The 26,138-nt window shown below is 44.7% G+C and overlaps 1 protein-coding gene across 2 annotated transcripts in view; it reads right to left on the reverse strand.

Annotated features, from left to right (window-relative positions):
• The window catches only part of NAXD (NAD(P)HX dehydratase), a 98,101-nt gene extending 72,415 nt beyond the window's left edge, over positions 1–25,686 (reverse strand). Inside the window, exon 1 of one of the 2 annotated variants that reach the window (XM_082246509.1) lies at positions 25,649–25,686. In XM_082246509.1, coding sequence (XP_082102635.1) covers positions 25,649–25,676 — 28 coding nt within the window. In that variant the 5' untranslated portion in view covers positions 25,677–25,686. The other variant, XM_082246508.1, reaches the window with a different exon arrangement.
• Between the last annotated feature and the right edge of the window lie 452 nt (positions 25,687–26,138).

The following is a 26,138-nucleotide window of genomic DNA, read 5'->3' on the forward strand; positions in this document are numbered from 1 at the left end:
GAACGGAAAACAGAGGAGAGGGTGCAGAGGTGGACGAAAGAAACAAAAGGAAAAGAGTCTTAGGGGCTGGGATTTTTAATCTCAGCAATGCCCAGTTCACCTCTGACGAATTAAAAATACTGGAACTTGGTCTTAAATTTGCCCCTGACAAAAGTGTTGACAAGTTCAACACTTTTATAGATATTGAAAAATACGTCAGGAAGCTTAAAATTAAAAAACATTTTTTAGAAAAACCGTTTAACCCTACCTCTAATAATGCTGATTATCAGGACAGTGGATTGAAAAATCGTTCTGTTTTTAATCCTCCCAAAGCTTCCAACCATTGTTTGGAAGTTTTTAAAAGTATGGTAGAAGATGATGTGCGGAAAAATTAAATTAAAACACTACTACACCAAAAAAGAATTAGAAAAGGGTCTCAAGGAACTAGAGGATCGTAAAGACATAGTCATACGAGGAGCAGACAAAGGGGGGGGAATAGTAGTTCTCAACAAGAGTGATTACAAACTAGAACTGGACAGACTAGTGGGTGACCAAGGGAACGTGAGACCGTGGAGTTCCGGGTTGGTGATACGCAGGAGCAGAGGAGCGTCCCGTACACCGAACCCATGCTGCATTTACTGCATGAAGGCATTTGATTCTAATGTTTGAGTAAGTGCAATTTCATTAATAAACCCTAATTATCAGAACATACTACACTATTGGAGTTTCCTTATCTTTCTCCCCACAATATCCTGAAATACTTGGAGTTCCTTATGCGAGCTGAGCCATATATCAAGGGACCTGAAGGATAGCTTGGAGGCATTTGTGGACCATTTACGCTGCTTTAGACCCCCTGTAATTAAGGGGTCCACCAGCTTTGGTAAGAAGTATTTACCCCGAGCACTGGGTGGAGAAAAGTCTCTTAAGGTGGAGGTCCCTCACTTGAAGTTGGAGTGATATTCAGTCATTGCTGAGAGATTTGTATTGCACTGGGCACTTTAAAGACTGTTGATATATTTATTTACCAAGGACTTTTTTCACATTTAGGATTCTGTATATTTATTTATTTATTTATAACCATTTATTCACATATTTATGCACACAAGCACCTTTTGGTTGTGTTTTAAGTGTTGAGCGCAATTTATTCCACTCTTTTCACATTTATGCGTTTTATACGTTTTTATTGCAGCTTGCACTATGGAAGCAATTCCTCTTATATATATTTAATTTATTTATGACAATTTGATTGATTAATTTATTATCGAATATCACCAATTTTGCGCAGTTTCTTTTGGGCCACCAAAATTTTTTTCATTTATTGTGCACAGGAGATGCCCTCGCAATCTGACAGATTTGGCGTGTTTTTGCAAAGAAGAGTGGGCAAATATTGCCAAGCCAAGATGTGCCATGCTGATAGACTCATACCCAAAAAAGACTGAGTGCTGTAAAATCAAAAAGATGCTTCAACAAAGTATTAGTTAAAGGGTGTGCACACTAATACAGCCATATTTTATAGTTATTTAATTTTACTTCCCTCCTATCTAAAAGATTTGTTTGTTGTTCAACTGAGTTGTACAGTTAATAGGTCACATAAAAAAAAAAAAAAAAAATTAAATTGGTCTCATTTTTTTTTTTTTACACCACAGAAACCTGACATTTTAACAGAGGTGTGTAGACATTTTGTAGACTTTATATCCACTGTACATTGCACACTGACTCCTATCCCCAACCCTGCATGTGTACTGATACACCCCCCAGTGCCTGTCTTCTTTAGGGCTCTTTTACACGGTCCGCCTCCGCAGGCGGATCAGTGTTGCTCAGCGGGGATCGATCCGCGATCCCCGCTGAGCCGGGCGGATGACAGCTCCGTCTCCGCTTGCAGAGCGGAGAGGGAGGTGTCTCAGCACCCGCTGCCCTCTATGGGGGATCGGACCGCTTGTCCGCTCTCATCAGATCCGCTCCGCTCCGATTACTGAACGGATGGAAAAATAGGGTTTCCATCTGTCCAGATTTCAGCACAGGATCGGATGCGGATGACAGCGGGTGTCAGCGGAGGTGTCTCCGCTGACACCCGCTGCCCCATAGAGCTGCATGGAGGATCCGATCAGATCCGCCTAAAAAACTGACAGGCGGATGTGATCGGATCGCCCGTGTGAAAGAGCCCTTAGTCTAAAGTCCTTTAATGACTCTCCTCTCCAACCCTGGATGTACACTGTTACGATCCACACTGACAGCATATGACCTACAAGCAGCCCTTCTACCATCTCATCAGGGATTTAGACCAGAATCAAGTGAACTCTTATGGAAATCATAACGGAAATATCTATTTAACGTTTCATTTTTCAATTCTTCAGAATTGGTTACAGAAAATAACTGGCAACCACAATTGGTAGCTCCATGCAGCCCTATGGGCAGGCAGATGTAAATGAACTTGTGTCTGTTTACACCCACCTACCCCCGAGTCCATCGGAGGGGGAAAAAAAAGAAAAAAAAAAAAAACCACAGAAAAAAGGACTGCACCCTTTTCCCAGACCTAAAGGGGACAGATCAGACTTTGCCTGATGTAAACAGAAAGCAGAATTCATTTATATCTAGACAGCCATATAGCTGTCCAGCGCCTGCCATAAACAAAACTGAACAGGTACAGATGAAAAGAGAAAAAAAAAAAAAAAAAAAAAAAAAAGACATCCATCCCAATCGGCTCTGATTCAGCAGGGGATTTTGCTCTTGGGTCCCCTGCTGAGCAGACCCCACTCCATGGGAAAAAGGAGCCTGCAGTAAAATCACACTTTTTTTTTTTTTATAAACCCTGCAAGACAATGGCACATTGTGCTAGTATGCATTGCATAATAGCACAATATAAAAATGCATACCTTAGAACGAAGCCCTTCAGCGGCACGCTGTCTCCGCTGATAGAGCTTCCATCTTCACCCGTACTTCCTTCCGAGTGCACATCCTCTGGCCGCCTGACTGGCCAAGCCGTGATTATGCGTTCAGGTTTAATGGAGCTCTGAAGGCATGGCATGGGTATGCTGTCCCTTCAGAGTGCATGCACCATTGACATCACCGGTTGCATGCAGTATTAAAAATCTCCTAAACTGTGCAGATTTAAAGAGATATTCAATTCAATGTACTTACAGGTAAGGGAAAAAAAAAAAAAGTTAGGTACCTGGTAACTTTTTTTTTTTTTTTTTACAGTGGCTGTAAACCCACTCCCAACTTTTACCCATAGGTAAGCCTTTAAAATAAGGCTTACCTATAGGTACTGTAAATATCTCTTAAACTTGAACCGTTTAGGAGATATTTGCATTGCATGCAGCCGATGACGTCATCGACCCATGCGCTCTACTGGAACGGCCATCCGGGCCGTTCCTTCAGAGCCCTGTGCCGTGAACGGCAGCTCCCGCGCAGCAGTGTTAATTTTGGCAGCAAATTTCAATTTAGTTTTAGTCTTAGGACTAAAATTACATTTTAGTTTTAGTCCCATTTTAGTCTTCTGCAAGTGTTTTAGTTTTAGTTGTATTTAGTCGACTAAAACATCCTACATTTTAGTCGACTAAAACATCCTACATTTTAGTCGACTAAAACATCCTACATTTTAGTCGACTAAAACATCCTACATTTTAGTCGACTAAAACTCATTTAATTCATCTATAATCAAATGGGTGTAGTTCAATTGTAATTTGTAATGCATTATTTAAGCATTTCGCTACAATTTTCAAACTCATTATATAATACTGCTGGTTCTGGAGTGAAAAATTGAATATGTTATTATTTATGGTATTAGGCTTTGAGCATGCACTAGCACAGCCCTACACCAGTGTTAATTTTGGCAGCAATTTTCAATTTAGTTTTAGTTATAGTCTTATGACTAAAATGCCATTTTAGTTTTAGTCGTATTTTAGTCATCTGAATTGTTTTAGTTTTAGTCGTATTTTAGTCGACTAAAATTGTGTTAATTTAGTCGACGAAAACGTTTTAGTCGGTTTTAGTCTACTAAATTAACACTGCCGCGCAGGTCATTGCACCGTCGCCCAATCAGATGGCTGGAGGACGAAAACCAGGAAGCAGGGAGGCCGAACATGTTGGCTGTGTCACCAGTAAACGGACGGCACTGTGAGGGCTTTGTTCCAAGGTATTTCAGAATGAGCTAGTATGCGATGCCTACTATCTCATTATGCCTTTGTCTTTCAGATTTTATTTATTTTTTCCCCTGAGGTTTACAACCTCTTTAAGAAGTCTTCCAGGGCAGCATCTGAGGGACAGGCTCTTCCTACCTGAAACAAGAAAAACACAATAGTTCACCATTATAAAAATGTCAGTCATACCTACGTGCCTCAGTATTAGTAAAGCCCCAAAAGAACCCTCAGTCAGCTTATGAATCAACAAAAATCCTTTGTACCGTTTAGGACAGGAATGAGTGCTGCCCTGGAAGACCTCAAGAAAGAGTTACCAGGTGCCTAACTGTTTTCTCTATTGGTCTTCCAGGGCAGCATCTGAGAGGATGTATCAAGCAATACTTACTAGGGAAGGGATAAGGTCTGGAGCACCTTGCGGCCAAATGTCTGGTCCTGACTGGACAGCCGGTCAATGTGGAAATGCCTTGCGCAACTGTATTGCAGCTCCACCATGTCGCTGCCCTGCAGATCTGTTCCGGTGTTGCCCCGGCCCTCTCTGCGCTTGAGGATGCCCAATCTCTTGCTTTGATTCCACTCGGTGGGGCAAGGTTTTGTGCTTGGTAGGCTGCCTGTATAACAAGCGTTTTCCATCTGGCTATCCTACTTTGAGGCCTGCTTGCCTTTGTCGAGTTCTGCGTAGAGAAAAAAAAATGTTACCATTTGTGCCAGTCCTTACTCCTCAATCCTCTCAAGGTAAGCTATGAGAATTTTTCTTACATCTAGCTTGTTGTATGTGTCTTTTCTTGCTATCCATCGAACCCGGAAGAGAGGGGATAACCACATTCTGTGTTCTGTGGAAAGTTGGGAGACTTTTGGTAGAAAAGGCGGGGGTGGGGTGAGTATTATCTTATCCGTCTGAATCAGACAGTAGGGAGCTTGATTTAAGGATCATTCCGTCTGCTTTAGGATTTTTCGACTCAAGAAGTCTGCCAGCGTGTTGTCAGTTCCCTTCAGATGGATGGCAGAGATGGATCTGAAGTTTCTTTTGGCCCCTGACAGCGTTGTTTCTCTCAGGCTCATTAAAAAATTAGATTTTGTCCCCCTTGTCTGTTGAGGTATGCCACAGTTGTTGAATTGTCTGACCAAATCCGGACATCTCTGCCCTGAATGGCCCAATGGAATGCTTTTAGTGCCTCTTTTATGGCTTTTAATCCCCTCATGTTTGAGGAGGCTTGGGACCAATGGGGAGGTGCTGGCATCCGTAGTGATCTGCACCAGATAGAGCGTCTATCTGCATTCCCTCAAGGTAAAAAAGCAGGCTGAGCCACCACTGAAGTGTTCTCTTGACTAAAAGAGGGCCCGGGATAGTCGTCTCTAGGGATGATGGGTTTCTATCCCACCAGGCCAGAATGTGATTTTCCTGACCTTTACATCCATTAGAAAAATCTTGGTTATTTTGGCATCTAGTATGTAGCCCAAGTATGTAAGCCTCTGACTTGGGGGTAATTGTGATTTTTCTGCACTCACTATCCATGCCAAGCTTTGCAAGTAAGAGATGCTCATGCTCAGATTGGCTTCCAGGCTTTCTGCTTATTCGGTTTAGAACAGCAGGTTGTCTAGGTATGATACCACGCCTATGCCCTGTGGTCTCAGGTTTTTTTAGGCCTTCTGCTATTTCTGAGAATATCCTGGGTTCAGAAGAGATGCAGAAAGGCAGAGCTGGGTATTGCAAGTGTAGAGTGGTTGCTGGGCCTTGGACTGCAAATCTTAAGTATCTTTGAGGATTCCATTTTATCGGCACATGTAAAAATGCATCTCGCAGATCTACTGTAGCCATGAATACTCCTACCTGAAGGATAGTCCTGACTGAGTAGATGGACTCCATCCTGAATCTCTTGTACCTTATCTTTTTGTTAAGTGGTTTGAGGCTCAGTATGAGCCTTAGCTTGCCTGATGGCTTCTTCCTCTTTCGGTGGGACGTGACAAATCACTTTCCACTTCAGTAAGTTCTCTAGTGCGGATAGAAAGGCCTTTGCGTGGTCTGTTTTTTGGGAGTGTCGTCACCAGGTACTTAGTTGGGGGGGGGGGGGAACGGGTGGAAAGCTCTATCGAGTAACCTTCCGCTATCACGCGAAAGACAAATCTGTTTTTTGTGATCTTCCTCCACTGATGAGCAAAAGTCGCCCATCTGCCCCTCACCTGGAGGCCGTCATTGCTTTTTGTTTCTTGGGATGGAAGGCTTAAGGATGACATTTCCCTTGCCTTTTTTTTTTGTTTTGTTGTGTCGAGCACTTCTTTGGTCCCATTTTATTAAATCCACTGCTTTCCCCTGCTTCTTTTTGGTTTAAGGAAACCCTTTAATTTTTGGCTGCGGGTCTGTCCAAAAGTCTGGTTCGAACAGTAAATCGCCTGTGAAGGGGATTCCGCACAATGTTTGGAAGCGATGTTCCCTTCCCACAACGTCTGCCACAGGGCCCTCCATTTTCTTGTCAATGGGATCACTAAGGCCCCGTTCACACTGGGGCGATCCGACTTCCCGGGGCAACCTCACAGGTCACGGCGCGCGGCTCGCACCGCGACCTCGGAGCGGCCGGCACGGACTTCATAACATTGAAGTCAATGCAGGTCGCTCCAGGTCGCCCCAAAGAAGCTCCGGACCCTTTTTCTAAGTCGGAGCGACTTGTGTCGCTCCTATTAGAATGGGTCCACAGCTTCTCTATGCCAGGCGACCTACGGCGACCAGGTCACCTGACAGGTGGCCCCAGTGTGAACGGGGTCTTAGGGTCCCGGAGTCGTCAAAGGCTAAGTCAGACTTATTTGCAACTCTGGTGAGGGAGGCATTCACTTTAGGGCACTTTGCACCCAAGATTTCGGATCCTTCTCTGTGAAGGGGTATCTGCACTTAATAACAGCTGGCATAAAAAGCTTCTTTTCTGGCTCTTCCCATTCCTTCTTGACTACGCTTTTCAGAGTCTGATGTATCGGGAATGTTTGTTTTTTTTCAGTTGTAATGCCTCGTACACACGCAACGATTATCGGCCATCTTTTGTCCAGTGTTGTTGTGTTGGTTGAAATGTGCTCTAGACTGCACACGAATTTTCTCGGCCAACAAAAATCAACTTCAGAAGTTCTGCCGAAATCTGTACTGACGGAAAATCGGCCGTTGTGTTGACGGCCAACAAAAATTTTATAGCCTGCACACCAGATTTTATTCGGCCGACAAGTCGGAGTCGGTTGTCGAAAGCATCATACTAACAAGCCGAAAAATCAGCCGATCGGACGTTGGCCGAAAATTCACAGCCAACTATCGACGCGTGTGTACGGGGCATAAGCCTTTATACATCTTATAGTGTTAGAAAACCTTCCCCATTTTCTGCTCTTTGATGCCCAACGTGTCTGCTATGGCTTTCAGCAGACTATCCGTGTCTTCTAAGAAAATAAGGGTGCCTTCTGATGCTTGATCTTCATCATCTGAATCTGAACATAGGCGGTCTTCAGATTCTGAATCGGAGTCATCTGAATCAGCTTCCTGCTCTGTTTGGTCCACCTCTTCCCTGCTACATGAAGGGAGGGATGGCCTGCTGGTAGACGGGGTACTGGTCTGGCTGGAACCTCCAGCTTTTCTAAAGCCGAGCATAGTGGCCCAATTGTGCTTTTTAATTTCATTTGCGAAGGAGTTGAGCATATCTTTATGGCCTGCTGGTAGACAGGGTACTGGTCTGGCTGGAACCTCCAGCTTTTCTATAGCCGAGCATAGTGGCCCAATCGTGCTTTATTTCATTTTCGAAGGGGTTGAGCATATCTTTAAAGGAAACTCAGTTTTGTTGATCCATTTCTGGCATAATGGCTTTTTCCATTCTGTGGGAACCTGGCGATCGCAAAAGGCACATGCCTTGCTGCTGGTCTTTGCCCTTTTCTCTTTTGGGGTCTTTGCAAGTAAGCACATAGAACCCAGTGAGATAGGCAGTTGCCATGCACAAAGAACCGTTTGTAGAGAGGTAGAGACAGAGGAAACTCCAGAGTGTTCTGGCTTACCTTGGAGCTGTCCTGACATGCAGGATCTGCAGGGCAGAATGGGGAAGCGTACGACATGGTAAGCACCTGAGAGCCTCTACTTAGTGGCTTTTTAACTGCTTCCTGCTCCAGCCCCACCCCCAACTAACCCCATGGCGGTTGGTGGACATACCTTCACTGCCACTGCTATCCTCCTCCCACCTGTTCCATTGAGGAGGGGGTTCATCTGCCTCTTCCTTTTTTTTCTCTTTCCTTTTTTGAAAATCGTGCCACCTGGAAATTACATGACCAGAAGTGCCCCGCTCTATTGTCTGGCTCCGGGGCTCCAGCCTACACCAACAGGGCTGCCGACTGGAAATGCTGAGAGCACAAGGAGCTGCTAGAAATCAAGCGCCCGCTGCCATCTTGCTCCTCCAGGCAGCGTTGACTCCAGTTTACCAGAATGACAGGGCTGTCGGTGGGAGGCTGCTCGCTTCACATGGGGCCCGGGCTGACGGCCGGTGCCAGGTGCAAATGCGGCGATTCTGTGGGGGGAATGGCACTGGCATTCAATGCAGCTGGGGGATGGTTGAATGCCCCTCAGTAGGGGCGAAACTTCAGGCCAAGGCCAACTGGCCCAACTTGCTGCCCCTTTTCTGCAAACCTAAACCCCTCTGGGCTGGATGGGAAGCTGGCCAGGGAGTCCCCTGCAGTTAGCACAGAGACTGGAAAAAAAAAAAAAAAAACTGCTGCAGCTCCTGTGGGTCCAGGGAAAACACACTCACTGAGGCACGCAGGTATGACTGACATTTTTATAATGGACTATTGTGTTTCCTGTTTCAGGTGGGAGGAGCCTCTCTCAGATGCTGCCCTGGAAGACAATAAGAGAAATGCGACATCTGTGAGTGCAGGATTTGTCTGTTGACACAGCACTGATTCATAGTAGTATTCCTAGATCTATTAGTATTTCAGGCCCAGTGTGTAGTTTTTTTTTTTTTGCTTTTTAATTTTCAGCACTTAGGAAATAAGGGGGGGGGGACCCCAATAAGGACAGTGTTCAGTCAAATAGTGCATCCCACCGGATAATGCCTCAGATGAGATCTGTGCATGCGCAGTACATAACATCACTCCAGCTTAGCTATTGATCAGCTGGCATGACGTTAACACTGCGCATATCTTTGCAGGGCGGATGCCGTTGCTGGAGTCTCTCGCATGCGCAGAGAGAGTGAGGCAGAATCAGACAATTAGATTCTCCCTCCGTACTTTGCAGACCTCCGACAATCTCCGCATGCACAGGGTTGACATCACGCCAGCTGATCAATAGATCAGCTAGAGTGACGTTTCGTACTGCGCATGCGCAGATTGTCAGAGGCATTATCCGACGCGATGCACTATTCGACAGAACACCGGCCGGGCAGGAACCGGACGAGATTTGAACCATGTATGGGAAGGCTGTCAACACTGTCTGTGAAACTTGTGGTTGCAGGAAAGAAATTCACTCCATACATGGCTTACTTAAGTGTTACTGTACTAAAAAGGAAAGTTACAAAGACCAGACACTTAGGACACATACAGTATCTCACAATAGTGAGTACACTCCTCACATTTTTGTAAATATTTTATTGTAGATTTCATGTGACAACACTGAAGAAATGACAGTTTGCTACAATGTAAAGTAGTGAGTGTACAGCTTGTATAAGGGTCCTTTCACACGAGCGATCCAATCAGATCCGCCTGTCAGTTTTTTAGGCGGATCTGATCGGATCCCCCATGCATCCCTATAGGGCAGCGGATGTCGGAGGAGACCTGTCCGCTGACACCTGCTGCCATCCGCATCCGATCCTGTCCGCGAAATCCAGACGGATGGAAACCCTATTTTCCATCTGTCCATGGGAATCGGATGAGAGCGGACAGGCGGACTGCTCTCTCCCGATTCCCCCATAGAGATGCATGGGGCTCTGACACCTCCCTCTCCGCACACAGAGCGGATAGGGCGCTGTCACCTGCCTGCCCAGTGGGAGATCTGTGCATCGATCACCCGATGAGCAGCACGGATCCGCTTACAGAGACCGTGTGAAAGAAGCCTAACAGTGTAGCCATTTTCCCTCCCTGGTGTCATGTGACTCGTTCGTGTTACAAGGTCTCAGGTGTCAACGGGAAGCAGGTGTGTTAAATTTGGTGTTATCGCTCTCACTCTCTCATAATGGTCACTGGAGGTTAATATGGCACCTCATGGCAAAAAGAACTATCTGAAAAAAAGAATTGTTGCTCTACATAAAGATGGCCTAGGCTATAGGAAGATTGCCAAGACCCTGAAACTGAGCTGCAGCATGGGGGCTAAGACCACACAGTGGTTTACCAGGACAGGTTCCACTCTAAACATGCTTCGCAATGGTGGACCAAAGGAGTTGAGTGCATGTGCTCAGCGTCACATCCAGAGGTTGTCTTTGGGAAATAGACGTATGAGTGCTGCCAGCATTGCTGCAGAGGTTGAAGAGTTGGGGGGGGGGGGGGGCAGCCTGTCAGTGCTCAGACCATACGCGGCACACTGCATCAAATTGGTCTGCGTGGCTGTCGTCCCAAAAGGAAGCCTCTTCTAAAGATGATTCACAAGAAAGCCTGCAGTTTGCTGAAGACAAGCAGACTAAGGACATGGATTACTGGAACCACGTCCTGTGTTCTGATGAGACCAAGATAAACTTATTTGGTTCAGATGGGGTCAAGCGTGTGTGGTGGCTACCGGGTGAGGAGTACAAAGACAAGTGTGTCTTGCCTACAGTCAAGCATGGTGGTGGAAGTGTCATGGTCTGGGCCTGCATGAGTGCTGCCGAAACTGGGGAGCTACAGTTCATTGAGGGAACCATGAATGCCAATATGTACTGTGACATACTGAAGCAGAGCATGATCCCCTCCCTTTGGAGACTTGGTTGCAGGGCAGTATTCCAACATGATAAGGACCCCAAGCACACCTCCAAGATGACCATTGCCTTGCTAAAGAAGCTGAGGGTAAAGGTGATGGACTGGCCAAGCATGTCTCCAGACCTTAACCCTATTGAGCACCTTCAAACAGAAGGTGGAGGAACGCAAGGTTTCTAACATCTACAGCTCTGTGATGTTATCATGGAGGAGTGGAAGAGGAATCCAGTGGCAACCTGTGAAGCTCTTGTGAGCTCCATGCCTAAGAGGATTAAGGCGGTGCAGGAAAATAATGGTGGCCACACAAAATAGTGACACTTTGGGCCCAATGTGGACATTATTGTAATGGTATCCTGCACTGGGACACCATTTTGTCAAGCAACCATTTTGTGTTACTCCAGCAGCCATGACAGTTTTAAAGACACTCACTCCCCCCAGCCCCCTCCTCAGTGTTAATTCCTGGAGTGCAGGGCTTGGACTTCAAAAGAGCTGTTACTTTAAAGAACCTTATACAAGAACCTTATCCCAGCACATCCTGGCAGATGTTGTAGCCGAGTTGTAAATTCCGCAGCCAACTGTTCAATTAGAGATGTACCCATACATCTAACAATTTATTCCCAATTCATAAATGCAGACAGGAACATGACACATTAACAAAAAGGTATATATATTTGGATAAGAAATAAAATACAGATTGAATTAAGATCCTACATGATCACGTTCGCTCCTATGGAAGACAAGCTAGCTATCAGACGCCTTACGGGTCAGAGATTACTTGGAGATAACCTGTGTCTGGTATCTATGGATGTAAAATTCAATGCCGCACAATAATCTATCAGTTTCAAGAAGGCAGCTGGTAGATATTGGAAGATATGAATTCTGTTATAAATCTGTCTATACGGGAGGTCCTTGGCATTGTCTAATCTTAGGGCCGCCCATGGCCACTGTGTTTATTGGTCAAGGACCTCTGGTGACACCCCCTGCGGTCTCAGAGAAAAAAGGAGAGAAGCAGATTTGTTCTGTTCTCCTAAACCATCAAACCAAGAAACATCTATCACTTTTGGGAACCGGCTCAGCTTCTGAAACTCTGATAATACAAGGACATTGACTGCAAGTATTATTATTTCTAATTCTTTATCTTATTTTTCTAAATTGCTGAATTGTGTCTCTATTTCTTTGTAACCCATTTTTCTGTAAATATTTTTATTTGCACCAATTTTTAACCTTTTTTATTATTATTAAACCTTATTTTGAAAAGTGTTAATCTTGTCCCTAAAGCTCTTAAACGCAAGCTAACCAAAGAACCTTCCTCTTGAAGAGCGCTACTGTCTAGAATAAATCCTCTGGACATTACTGTCTGCGGTGACAGCGCGTGTTACAGATGATTATTCTAAAGTCATAATTGGTATTTCTAAAATTACGAGCGTCCGCTGGGCTCAAACGTAGCGGTGGTGGCAGAGAAAGGGTTAATTGCTTAATTAGCCCGGTGACAATCGCTCTCAGCCTGGGGGCATCTGGATTGTGGTGTGCAGCTGAGAGTGGCATTGTTAAGCAAGTGACGGCAGGGTGTGAGATTGCCTGGTCCTTGGTCACGAGTTGGATGAGAAGGCCAGGGGTCTGATACCCGCCACCGTCAAAATTATCAGTTAGGGGTGTACCCACTTTTGTTGCCAGCGGTTTAGACTTTAATGGCTGTGTGTTGAGTTATTTTGAGGGGACAGCAAATTTACACTGTTATACAAGCTGTACACTCACTACTTTCTACTACATTGTAGCAAAGTGTGTCATTTCTTCAGTGTTGCCACACGAAAAGATATAATAAAATATTTACAATAATTTGAGGGTTGTACTCACTTTTGTGAGATACTGTTATGTATAAACACCACATACTAGGTATCTCTATGCAAGTTAGAGGTAGAAGAATAATTTTAGGGTCATATTCTGGGTTTAAGGCTCGGTTCACATATATGCGATGCGGGAAGGCTGCGAATTCGCAGCCTGTTCCCGCATCGCACACGCACCCCCGGCAGTTCACACTGCCATATGCGATACGCTGGGGGTGTCAATGTAATCTTAACGACACCCCCAGTTTGATCGCATATCGCAGTGCGATCGTGCAGTTCGCACAGGATCGGATCGCACAAGTGTGAACCGCTGTGCGATCCGATCCTGATGCGGCTGCAAAAATGCCTCCTGTGCGTGTTTGCTGCGGGAGCGATGCGAATTTAGCCATACAGTTAGTATGGCTAAACTCGCACCGCACAGCTGATCGCATGTAATGTCGGAGCAGTGCGCTCCGACATTACATGCGAACCCCGCACACGCACAAGTGCGAACCGGGGCTAATTCTAGAGAGTTTTTTTTTTTTAACCTGCTGCCACTGTTTTGTGCTGGGACCATACTCCCCATGCAGTCACCAACAACTCCATGTCACCGTTTATAATTAACCACAGTGATCGCATTTTCAGAAAGCTCAGGAAATGCTTGCAGCATTAAGAACCCCTTATTGAGCAAGTGGGAGCCAGCTGTAAGGGGTAATGTGTTGCCTACTTACAATTTGGGGTACTGTAAATGTTCCCTGTATTTCACAGAATTTTAACCACTTCAGCACCCACAACTGTACACTAGAGCAATTTTACATTTCCATTAAGAGTCTATAGATTTGGCAGTAACTTGTCATGTCATTTTGTAATAGAATAAAGAAATATAGTTTTTAAGGACAAACAAGGCTTTTGTTTTATGGCATTTTCTTGCATTTTTTATTTTTAATACAATCCATAGAAAAAAAAAATGTAACAAAAATTTGTTTTTTCAATATACGCACACACTTTAATCAGATTTAGCCTTTAGTATTACTGGGGGAAAAAAACGATACATTTTATTCTATAATTTGTTCCATTTAAAAAGACACACTTATGATTCCGGTACAAAGCATTGCAAGGTTAAAGTTGGTTGTAAAGCCTAAACATTTTTTACCTTAATACATTCCTTGCATTAAGGTAAAAAAATGTTTAGGTGTCAGCATCCCTCCTCACCCCCCCTCCCCCCCCCCAACCCTTTTACTTACCAGAGCCCTCGTTCGATCCTGCATTGTGCACCATGCACATTTGCAGCTCATCTCTGCTCTTACTTCCGGGTCTCGCTGGGGCACCGGGAGCCATTGGCTCCCAGTGCTCGCAATCAAAGCCAGTGATAAGGGAGCGGGGCCGAGTCTGACTGTGTCAATGGACGCAGAAGCGGCTTCCCACGGGACACTGGACAGAAGGTATGGGCATGGAGCGCGGGCAGGGAACCCGAAAAGAGGAGGTTTGTGGGCTGCTCTGTCCAATTTAATTGCACAGAGCAGATAAGTATGTACGTTTGTTTTTGTTTTTTTACCTTTACAATCACTTTATATACAAACGAAAAAAAAAAATATTCAAGTGACATCATATGCAGACAGAAGCTCATCCCTTTGGTCTGCAGATGTACGAATCAGAAAAGATGAATCAAAAAAGATGCAAAAAACTAACAATGTTGCTTTGTATCTCTCTATCCCAAGTCTGAACAGAGATTATAACCACTGTGTCAGATGAAAGCAGCAGTTTGTACAGGTACTGTATTTATACAGCAACTCCCAACTGTCAACAGTCAGGAGGTACCGGGAAGTGTGAGAGGGCCAGAAGGACAAGGTGTACTACATACACCAGGACTCGAACAAACCCCAGGCGCCAGGTCGCCATGGCGACTCTAAATTGAATTCTGGTGCCTGGGCTTGTCAGCCTATTCACTGCCAGGGTTGCAGGCGGTAGTGTTGAGAATGTCTCTCTCTTATGTAGCCCAGAGCATGCGCCGATAGTTCCCCCCCCCCCCTCCCCTCCACACAGACGTTAGAGGAGACAGGGAGCTGGTCACATCCCCTCTCCCTAAATTTTTTTTTACCCAATATATTTTAAATTATATATATTTAAAATATATATATATATATATACACACACATACATACATACATACATACATACACATATAATGTATATTTTATTCATTTGTTTATATTAATTAATTTGTTTTTCCTTTCCTAGTCTTTTACGATGTATTATTTTATTTATATTTGATAGTATTTATGTCTATTTCAAATATAATATGCATTGTATATTGGTTTGCATCATTGTTCATTTTAGAAAATCTCTCTGTCATATATATATTACGTGGACCCTGAGGAAGCTAATTCAGCGAAACGCGTCGGTCAACCAGCAGATTTTATATGTGGATTACAGATATACTGTTCTATTCCTTGAAAAACAAAAAATTCTGTGTATATTATATTGTCTGTATTTTAATAAATGTGATTTCTTTGTCAATTTATGGCTTTTTGGTTAATATATATATATATATATATATATATATATATATATATATATATATATATATATATATGCGCACAATTAAATCCCCATTTTCCAGGATATGGTAGTCCCTTGTCTACCAACCTGGTCACACTTATTTTCCAAATGTACCCCAGGGGACGGTGCCTGTTGATAATCTCCTAGCTGGTCAGCTTCTCCTCCTCCCGCCCACTCCTGTGTTGTGATCCCAGGTGCACATGGAGCCACCAAGGACAGTTGGATTGTGGCTTCAGCAGAGAGCACAGGTAGAAATACAGTAGCTACATATATCCTGGAGGGGGTGAGAGTAACATACCAATTCTTATCTTGTTTCTCCTACACTGCTATCAGCAACTGAGACTCTGGCAATTAACCCTGTCCTTGGATGCTAGGGGAGGACTGTGCTTATCTACTCTGCTTCATTTAAGTGCTGGGTGTCTAAATGGTCAAATGATTAACTCTTTACACCTTAACATCTGCAGGCTTTTGCGCCTGCTTGTATATCTGGTTAACCCTTCATAGCTACCTTGGACTGTATGGATAATGCTGCCTTCTAACATATGAAGACAAGTGTCATTTCTGATTATAGATCAGTCTGGATTTTATTGTCCATCCTGCTGACTACATTTAAGACTGATGGATTTTTTTTTTTTTTTTGTGTGTGTGTCCATTTAAGTATACATGTCTCTATTTGGAGTAACAGTACAATTTGCTTAAGAGCCCAATGATTTGCCCTGCCTCCTTATAATCTATCCAATCTCTGCTGTGCCTGCTCCATCAGCCACCAACTATACTTCACCCGCTGATGGACACACGCGCATGCTTTCTGTGCGTATGTGAAGGTGTGCAGGACAGGTGACAAATTGGAGTACATACATGCATGCACGCTAGAGGCTGGAAAATTGGTAAGTATAAACACCACCTCTCCCTTGACAACTGCACTAATGCCCCTTCTGCTGCTCTGAGTCTCTGTTTAAAAAAGACTGCCACTCCTGTGAAAAGCAATTCACACACAGATTTATTTTCAGAGACAATTGACAGGCATTGAGGAGGCAATAGCAGCTGGCTCCTAGAATTTAAAGCAAATTTGTCAAGCCCTAACATACACCCTGTTTTTGCAGTGTCTACGGTTACAGTGTACACAACTAGTTAAATCTTTATATATTTGGAACCCTTTACAATTCTTACTTAAAGTGATTCTAAAGGTTGTCATTTTTAACCACTTTACAACCGGAGGATTTTGCTGTCTTCCGTCCAGGCCACTTTTTGCGATTCGGCGCTGTGCGACTTCAACTGACAATTGCGCGGTCGTGCGACGCCGTACCCAAACGAAATTTACGTCCTTTTTCTCCCACAAACAGAGCTTTCTTTTGGTGGTATTTGATCACCTGTGCGATTTTTACTTTTTGCGCTATAAACAAAAAAAGAGCGTTTATTTTGAAAAAATAACAATATTTTTCACATTTTTTTATATGAAATTCCCCCCAAAAAAGATGTAAAAACCAATTTTTTTAAAAGTTTTTGGCCAATTTGTTTTATGCTACATATGTTTGGTAAAAAAAAAATCGCAATAAGCGTATTTTGATTGGTTTGCGCAAAAGTTATTGCGTTTACTAACAAAGGGAAAGATTTCTGTCATTTTTGGTGTTTTTTTTTTAACGCGTAATGGCGGCGATCTGCGATTTTTTTTTTTTTTTTGCGGGACTGCGACATTGCGGCGGACAGACCGGACCCCTGACTGACATTTTTGACACTTTTGGGGGTACCAGTGACATTACTGCAGTAATCAGTGCTATATATATGCACTGTTACTGTAAAAATGACACTGGCAGGGAAGGGGTTAATGTATGCCTGGTGCTTACTGACGTGTAGGGGGGGAGGTGACTATGTGATTCATGGACAGATCGGATGTCCAGCTATGCTGAACAGTCCGATCTGTCACTCCCTGTCACTATGGAGATCCGCCCGCTGTGTTTACACACAGCGGGCGGATCTCCAGACTCGATCCCCGACGATCGGGTAAGAGCAGCGGCGATCGCCGCTGCTCCTCCCCTGGCCCGACTCCCGCTGTGAATGAAAACAGCGGGAGCGAGCCTCCGGCGGCGCGCAAGCGCCGCCCAGAAGGGGAGGAGTCCAGTCACGTTAATACTACGTGACTGGACGGGAACGAGCCACTCTGCCGCAGTAGTATTACCGTGAGCGGTAGTAGAGTGGTTAAAATCAAGCATGTTATACTTACCTACTATGTGCAGTGATTTTGCACGGAGCAGCCCCAATCCTACTGTTCTCGGGTCCCCCGCCCGCACCTCCCCCCCCCCTACTGAGTGCCCCCCAATAGCAAGCCACTTGCTATGGGGGCACTCGAGCAGGCTCACTCCTGAGCCATGCCCCTGTGAAATTGTCCATTCACACACAGAGTGAGGCTCACCCCCCCCCCCCCCAATTGGTTTACTGGTTTACTGGTTGTGATTCACAGCAGTAGGAGACTATGGCTCCCACTGCTGTGTGAGCCAAAAAGGAGAGCGCAACCGGGCAGGAGAGCCTCTGCTCTCATGCCTATTTCTGGATCGAGATGGGGTTCTGGTAAGTATTATGGGGGAGCTGCACCCAGAAGGTGTTTTTTTTTTTACCTTAATGCAAAGAATGCATAAGGTAAAAAAAAAAAAAAAATCTCTTCTGCCTTTAACCACTCTGCAACCGCTCACAGTAATACTACTGCGGCAGAGTGGTTCGTTATCGTCCAGCCACGTAGTATTAACGTGACTGGACTCCTCCCCTTCTGGGCGGCGCTTGCGCGCCGCCGGAGGCTCGCTCCCGCTGTTTTCATTCACAGCGGGAGTCGGGCCAGGGGAGGAGCAGCGGCGATCGCCGCTGCTCTTACCCGATCGTCGGGGATCGAGTCTGGAGATCCGCCCGCTGTGTGTAAACACAGCGGGCGGATCTCCATAGTGACAGGGAGTGACAGATCGGACTGTTCAGCATAGCTGGACATCCGATCTGTCCATGAATCACATAGTCACCTCCCCCCCTACACGTCAGTAAGCACCAGGCATACATTAACCCCTTCCCTGCCAGTGTCATTTTTACAGTAACAGTGCATATATATAGCACTGATTACTGCAGTAATGTCACTGGTACCCCCAAAAGTGTCAAAAATGTCAGTCAGGGGTCCGGTCTGTCCGCCGCAATGTCGCAGTCCCGCAAAAAAAAAAAAAATCGCAGATCGCCGCCATTACGCGTTAAAAAAAAAACACCAAAAATGACAGAAATCTTTCCCTTTGTTAGTAAACGCAATAACTTTTGCGCAAACCAATCAAAATACGCTTATTGCGATTTTTTTTACCAAACATATGTAGCATAAAACAAATTGGCCAAAAACTTTTAAAAAAATTGGTTTTTACATCTTTTTTGGGGGGAATTTCATATAAAAAAATGTGAAAAATATTGTTATTTTTTCAAAATAAACGCTCTTTTTTTGTTTATAGCGCAAAAAGTAAAAAATCGCACAGGTGATCAAATACCACCAAAAGAAAGCTCTGTTTGTGGGAAAAAAAGGACGTAAATTTCGTTTGGGTACGGCGTCGCACGACCGCGCAATTGTCAGTTGAAGTTGCACAGCGCCGAATCGCAAAAAGTGGCCTGGACGGAAGACAGCAAAATCCTCCGGTTGTAAAGTGGTTAAAACCACTTTAAAGTGTATCTATGGTCAAAACGTGAAATCATATGATAATTTCCACAATGTATTTCAGCTATATCTAGCCTATTTCTGTTAATCCTCCTAGCAGCTTTTTTTTTTTTTTCCCTTATCCCACCTAGGAAACATAAAAAACACCTTCTAGGGAGAACACTGCAAAGACATAAACAGGGAGGGAAATCACTTCTCTGACTAATTTGTTAGTGTGTAAATGCAAGCATGAGCTACTAAGATCTGAAGAGAGTAGATGCCATAAAATGTACTGAGGGGAAACGCGTTGAAAGGAGCAAGCGCCTGTCACTTCGTACAGTCCACACTGCAGGCGGCCATGCTTGCTATCATCGTGTACCATTTGCTTTCTTTTGGCGATAAGGATGTAAGTGCAATACTTCTTAAAAATGTTTTTTTTTTTTTTATTAATAAGTTATTGCACTATTAGCCCCCCCCCCCTTTGTTTCAGCACATGTCCCATAATGTCTATGGAGTCTATCAGCTGGCCTAATTTGGATGTCGGTCTGGAATAAGTGAGCGGAAGGGGTCTAACTGTACTGTAAAGTCTGGTTATTCATTGCTGCTTATCCGCAGCCTTTTGGTAAGCAGCCATCATTTCATTGAATCAATTCACTTGACAGAATCACTTTTTCACTGGCAGTGAAATTTTTTTTTTTCACACAAGGGACTGGACTTTTTTTTCTTATTTCTATTCTATTGTTCAACAGCTTTCTGTTTATTTTCAGGTTGATACAATGTACCCAAATGTTCCTTTTTAGATTAATTCACTTGTGTTTCCATGTATCCAGTGCACATTCAGTATGTTGTTGTGTGGATTCACAGCCTTTGAACATTATCTATGCAATTTCTATATAGAAGGATAACATGAGCTCTGTGATCATCCCAGGGAGAAGGACGGTTGGCTGTGTTTACAACAGCCAACCGTCCTCTCTCAGCGGGGAGCGATCGTGGGTGTCAGGCGGCAATTGGAGCCGCCTGACACACGCATTGGCTTCCCCGCTCCCGAGTGGGGGCGGGAGTGCATCACCGGCGGCGCGCTCGCCCCCTAGCCTCCCGCGCGCGACCGACGTACCACTACGTTGGTTTGCGCAGGAGAGCCACCTTGCTGCCGTTTATATATAGTAAGGGGTCGGCATGTGGTTAATATGTTACACCCATATTCAGGGTGTAACATGTAATGAATGCACCGGGCCCCGCACCCCTTCCGGGAGGTACGGGTGGGGGGGGGGGTGTATCTTCTTCCCACAAATAGCTGTCAACATTTTTAAAAGACCCGGCCATGTCACTCATTCACAGCGAAAACTACAAGGTGTGGTAATCATTTGCGGCTGTCGGCTTGTAGTTTTCAATGAACTACCATGGTGCTGTGAGTGTTGTGGTAGTTCAATCATTTTTCCTGTCAGAAGGAAGCCGATATTCTGACAGATCTGCAGGAGACCTGCATGTCATCAGCCATCTACTAATCGCTGGTGCAATGCTTTACAGGCCCCAGAAACAAAAAATAATAAATGCACATTTTTTTTACCTGCAAAAAAAAAGTACATTTATTATTTTTTTTGTCAAAAGGTGAACTTGATCTTTTAAGTAAAGCGATTGAAACTTTTTTTTTCGCACGTTTTTACACACACGTACATGAGCAAAATTGTGTATTTTTGGTTTTTATTTATTTCTAAATAGAAGCACCAGAAGATGCAGGAATTGTGAAAAAACACCTGTGTGAATGGGGCTAACTGCAGGACCTTCAAGTTAGCTAAGCTGCTGTATATTCTTTTAACAAACACTACAGATTTTAAAAGTTAGAACGGAACATCTGAAATAACATGTTAAAAAAACGTATGTGAAATTTCCATGAGAGTTTAAACATACATTAACCATTAGTCCAGACTAATATGATTTACAAAAGCTGAAGCAAAAAAAAAAAAAAACTAGAGCAAAATTGAAGCTGCTGTTCTACCAAATCAGATAAATTGCTGAAATACTGTAGAGATTAAAGTGATTGTAAAGCCTTTAAAAAAAAATAAAACAAACATGTTATACTTACCTGCACTGTGCAGTGGTTTTGCACAGAGCAGCCCGGATCCTCCTCTTCTTCTCGGGTCCCTCTTCAGTACTCCTGGCCCCTCCCTTCTGTTGAGTGGCTCCACAGCAAGCAGCTTGCTATGGGGGCACCCGAGCCGAGTCGCAGTCAAACAGACACGGAGCTGCGACCTGGAGCCACCCCCCCTCTCTCCTGATTGGCTGATTGACAGCAGCGGGAGCCAATCACCAATGAGGAGGGTAGTCCCAGGCAGCTGCGAAACTCCTGCAACATCGCTGAATAAAGATTGGCTCAAAAAAAAAAAAAAAATGGCTCAGATAAGTATTAGGGGGGCTGCTGCACACAGTTTTTTTTTTTTTTTTTTATCTTAGAAGTATTAAGATAAAAAAAAATACCTTCTCCCTTTACAATTCCTTTAATACCTCATTCACACCATGTGCATTAAAAAAAAAAAAAAAAAAAAAAATAATCACAGATTTGACCTGCATTTTGCTCACACAATATGCAGAGATAGAGGTTTTTCTCAAGGTGACAAAGAAAACAATTGTTTTCTATGTGCCCTGTTCACATCACAACATTGGTCAGCCCCCTTGTCTGACGCTCCCCCCCCCCCACCCCTTTGCTGCCACATTTGGCACCTTTTGGGAAGAGTGGGTACCCAGTTTTGACAGGAACCCGCTGCCACTTCTGGATCAGTTTGCTGTGGTGAAGTGAGCCAGAAGTTCGGCTCCCCTTTCTCTCTGCAGCTGGCCCATTCACAGAGCACAGCACAATTTGTGTATGTGCAGTAGGGAACCATCTGTGAAGCCGCAAGGCTTCACTGGAAGCCGGTTTCCCTTAGCTGAGATGGCTGCACCATCCCCAGAGAGCGGATTCAAGAATTTGCTCGGGTGAGGACACCGCTGGATGCCTAGACAAGTACCCTAACACTATTTGTATCTGCTGGCTTTATATATTTTGGAGGAGGACAGGGGGAGAACTCTGTTTTAAGGCGGCAGTTAGACACGGTTCATATATATGCAGATTGGATGCCTTTTGAACCGCATACGATTCACATGACATAGGAACCAAGCCAGCTTTCTATGGAGACGGGCAGGCTGGCCTCTGTACAATTTTCAGTCCAGTTCAGATGCAATTCCCAGTTTCATATATTTTAAAAATTCACACCTGAGTAAAATCGCACCGGACTCTTTTTACAAATCACACGGAAACCAGCCCCACGCAAATGTGAACCCAGTACTGTCTGCGGACTTGAAAGTATAGATTTTAGTATCAGAGTATTTGCACAAGTACTCATGCAAATACTTAGTATCGGCACCAATAATAGTATCAGTGCAATGCTAGGTGGTATCTCTCTACGCTTGATCAGAGTAAGGGCTCTTTCACACGGGCGGTCCGATCAGATCCGCCTGTCAGTTTTTTAGGTGGATCTGATCGGATCCTCCATGCAGCTCTATGGGGCAGCGGGTGTCAGTGGAGGTCACCTCTGCTGACACCCGCTGCCATCCGCATCCGATTCTGTGCTGAAATCTGGACGGATGGAAACCCTATTTTTCCATCCGTTCAGTAATCGGAGCGGAGTGGATCTGGTGAGAGCGGACAAGCGGTCCGCTCTCCTCTGATCCCCCATAGAGGGCAGCGGGTGCTGAGACACCTCCCTCTCCGCAAGCGGAGACGGAGCTGTCATCCGCCCGGCTCAGCGGGGATCGCGGATCGATCCCCGCTGAGCAACACGGATCCGCCTGCGGAGGCGGACCGTGTGAAAGAAGCCTTACTCTAATTACCACCAGTTTCCTAATCAGAGAACTGGCAATAATTCTAAGTGTATATATAAAATAAGTGGAACTAAAGTCACAACAATTCCGCAAGGTGTCCCTTAACGGCATCTTCTCCCCAAATGCTGATCTCCAGACATCTTTGTTGGCCGGTGCAGAATAACATAACTTTTGTGTATGTACAGGAGTCAGTCATCCTGGCACACTGAGGCCGTGCCTGTGCAGCTCCGTTTACATGACACAGAAAGCTGCGAGCAGGCAGGGGGGGGGGCAGGTTTTATTGTAAACGAGACAAGCTTTATGAAAATACCTTCAGCCCTTGTTCACATTGGAGGCAGGTTTGAAATCGTGCGAGTTTTGAGGCGATTTAAAAGACATCTGTGTAGTGTAACTACATTTGGAAATCGTTGCGGCAGCACAAATTCGGATCGTTGCTGTAACTGGGAATAGGCTGCGATTTGGCATGTAAAATTGCCCCGATGTGTACAGGGGGTTTAGTCCTGCTTTAAAAAACAAATAAATAATAATAAAGACATTTATAGCAGAATAAACAGCACATTGCATGTGCGGTCTAATCTGCCTCTCTCTAAACTGTAGAAAAAAACCCGGCTGATCTTTCCATTTCCTGTGTCCCGCTTTGTGTCCTGACCACGATCATCATGGCTGCTGAGCCCCGATCACCATGCTTTGCTTATGTGCCTCCATCCTCCACAACCCTCCTGTCCTCCTCACACCCTCCCTCTCTGCCTATCAGCTTCTGTGTGAGCTGTCTCCGCCCCCCCTTCCTGTCGCTATTTGTAGTAAAAAGTAAAAAGAACCTTTACAAAATATCCTGGCAGTCCCTCTCCTTTACCCGGCGATAACTCACTGTATAAGTGTTTGTTTAAATAAATAACTCTACACACCTTTTTCCAGTTATCTTCCGGCCGGTCAGGTGACTCCGGGATGCTCTGCTACTACGATCCAGGGCTACAGTGGGAGGCGCCAAGCGACCACGTGACCTCCCGGTCGACGTCAGAGGGAGATCTCGACTGCTCCCCCTGTAGCCCTAAATCACAGTAGCAGAGCGGCCAGGAGTCACCAGACCAGCCTGAAGATAACTGGAAGAAGGGATTTAGAGGCATCTATTTAACCACTTAAGGGCCGGAAGGTTTTACCCCCTTAATGACCAGGCCATTTTTTGCAATTCGGCACTGTGTTACTTTAATGGACAACTGCGCGGTTGTTCAACGCTGTACCCAAATAGATTTTTTGGTGTCCTTTCCCCACAAATAGAGCTTTCTTCCGGTGGTATTTATTTCTCCTCTGTGTTTTTTATTTTTTTTTGCGCTATAAAACAGAAAAAAAAAAAAAAAAAGACCAACAATTTAAAATTAAAAAATGTATGTATGTATGTATATGTATGTGTGTGTATGTATATATATATATATATATATATATATATATATATATACACATACATATACACACACATACATATACACACACACACTTTTTCTTTCTGCTATACAACATTCGCAATAAAAAAAAGTTTAAAAATCAAAAAGTTTTATCATTTTCGGTCAATTTGTATTGTATTCTGCCACATATTTTTGGTAAAACAAATCCCAATAAGTGTAAATTGATTGGTTTGCACAAAAGTTATCGCGTCTACAAACTAGGGGAAAGATTGGTCATTATTATTTAATTTTTTTGTTTTTTTACACTAGTAATGGCGGCGATCAGTGATTTTTAGCATGATTGCGACATTGCGGCGGACAGATCGGGCACCCAACTGACATTTTTGACAGTTTTGGAGAGACCAGTGACATTACTACAGTAATCAGTGCTAAAAATATGCACTGTTACTATACTGACATGGCAGTGAAGGGGGTTAACACCAGGGGCAATCAAAGGGTTCAATGTATGCCTAGGGGGTGTTTTCTAACTGAGGGGGTGGGCTTTTGGCATCTACACTGGGACCTGTGTTCCTAAATAGGAGGAACACAGGAGCCCTGTGTTGATTGCTGACAGAACAACGGTCTGCTCTGTTTATAACGGCAGACCGCTGTTCTGTCTCCCTGGGGAGTGATCGCGAGTGCCCAGTGGCAATCACGGCCGCCGGCCCCCGCAGATCAGCTGCCCTTTCTGCGAATTGGCGCGTGCGCCCCCATGATCACTGCAGAGGAGCAATGTATGGGTACAACGAATCGCGCAGCCAAGCCAAGGTGGGTGGTTGGCAAGAGGTTTACAAACACTTATACAGCTGAGTTACGGCTGGATAAAGGAGAGGGGCTGCCAGTGAAAAGGGTTTTTAGGGTTAGGAAAACTTATGGAATCTGCTGGTGCCACAACCTCAGGTCCTTAAAGTGACGGAACAATTAGAATTTTCCACATATATCAGTAATGTTCCCCACGCTAGTGGAAATGTTTGAATTAGGCTCAGGGAGTCCCTGAGGAAGCCAGTGCCAGAAAAGTGTTATAGTGTGAGCGGAGTCTCCTCACTTCTCTCCATGGTCACCATTAATATGAAGCTAAATCCCTCCAATGGGAACACAAAAAGCACTCAAATGCTGACACAGCCCGAACCTCCTATACCTTATCCTGGACTACATTAGAAAAGTCCAACCTGGAGTTCTAACTCACATGCCTGCCCCGTTATCACAGCCTTTCCTGTGAGGTACCTGCATCCTGTAGACAATAGAGTAGAAGTGCAGTCAGGGCCCCCACAGTGGCTGCTGCTATGAAGGCGCCGCACGAGGACATGCCAGGCTTCTTACCTAAAACCCCACACCGAGCAAACCGCATCAGGACACTTCCGGGAGCACGGATCAGCGGCACCGCCCTCTGGAGGAGGGACAGCACGACTCTCCAATCAGGAAGCAGCGCCAAACCACGGCTAATAGAATCACCTGAGGGCGTCTAATCAGAAAGCCAATCAGAAAGCGAGGTGACTGACAGCTTGACAGTTGTCTTCTGTCATATTGAACGTGCGCTGTAGATGAAGCACCAAGGAGCCAGAGGAGTTCATGATGTCAGGATCACGTGACTGGCTGTACGTAAAAGGGATTGGGATTTGTTTCTAAACTGTAACGTCACACAGTATAAAGGCTACTAGGGTTGAAGGGTCAAGGCACACCACATTGTGCTGCAAAGTATACAGTGCACCTGGAAAGTATTCACAGAGCTTCATTATTTCCACATTTTGTTGTGTTACAGCCTTATTCCAAAATGGATTCAATTCATTATTTTCCTCAAAATTCTACAAAC

The sequence above is a fragment of the Pelophylax lessonae genome (assembly GCF_965119305.1).
Source record: "Pelophylax lessonae genome assembly, chromosome: 2".
Taxonomy (NCBI): domain Eukaryota; kingdom Metazoa; phylum Chordata; class Amphibia; order Anura; family Ranidae; genus Pelophylax; species Pelophylax lessonae.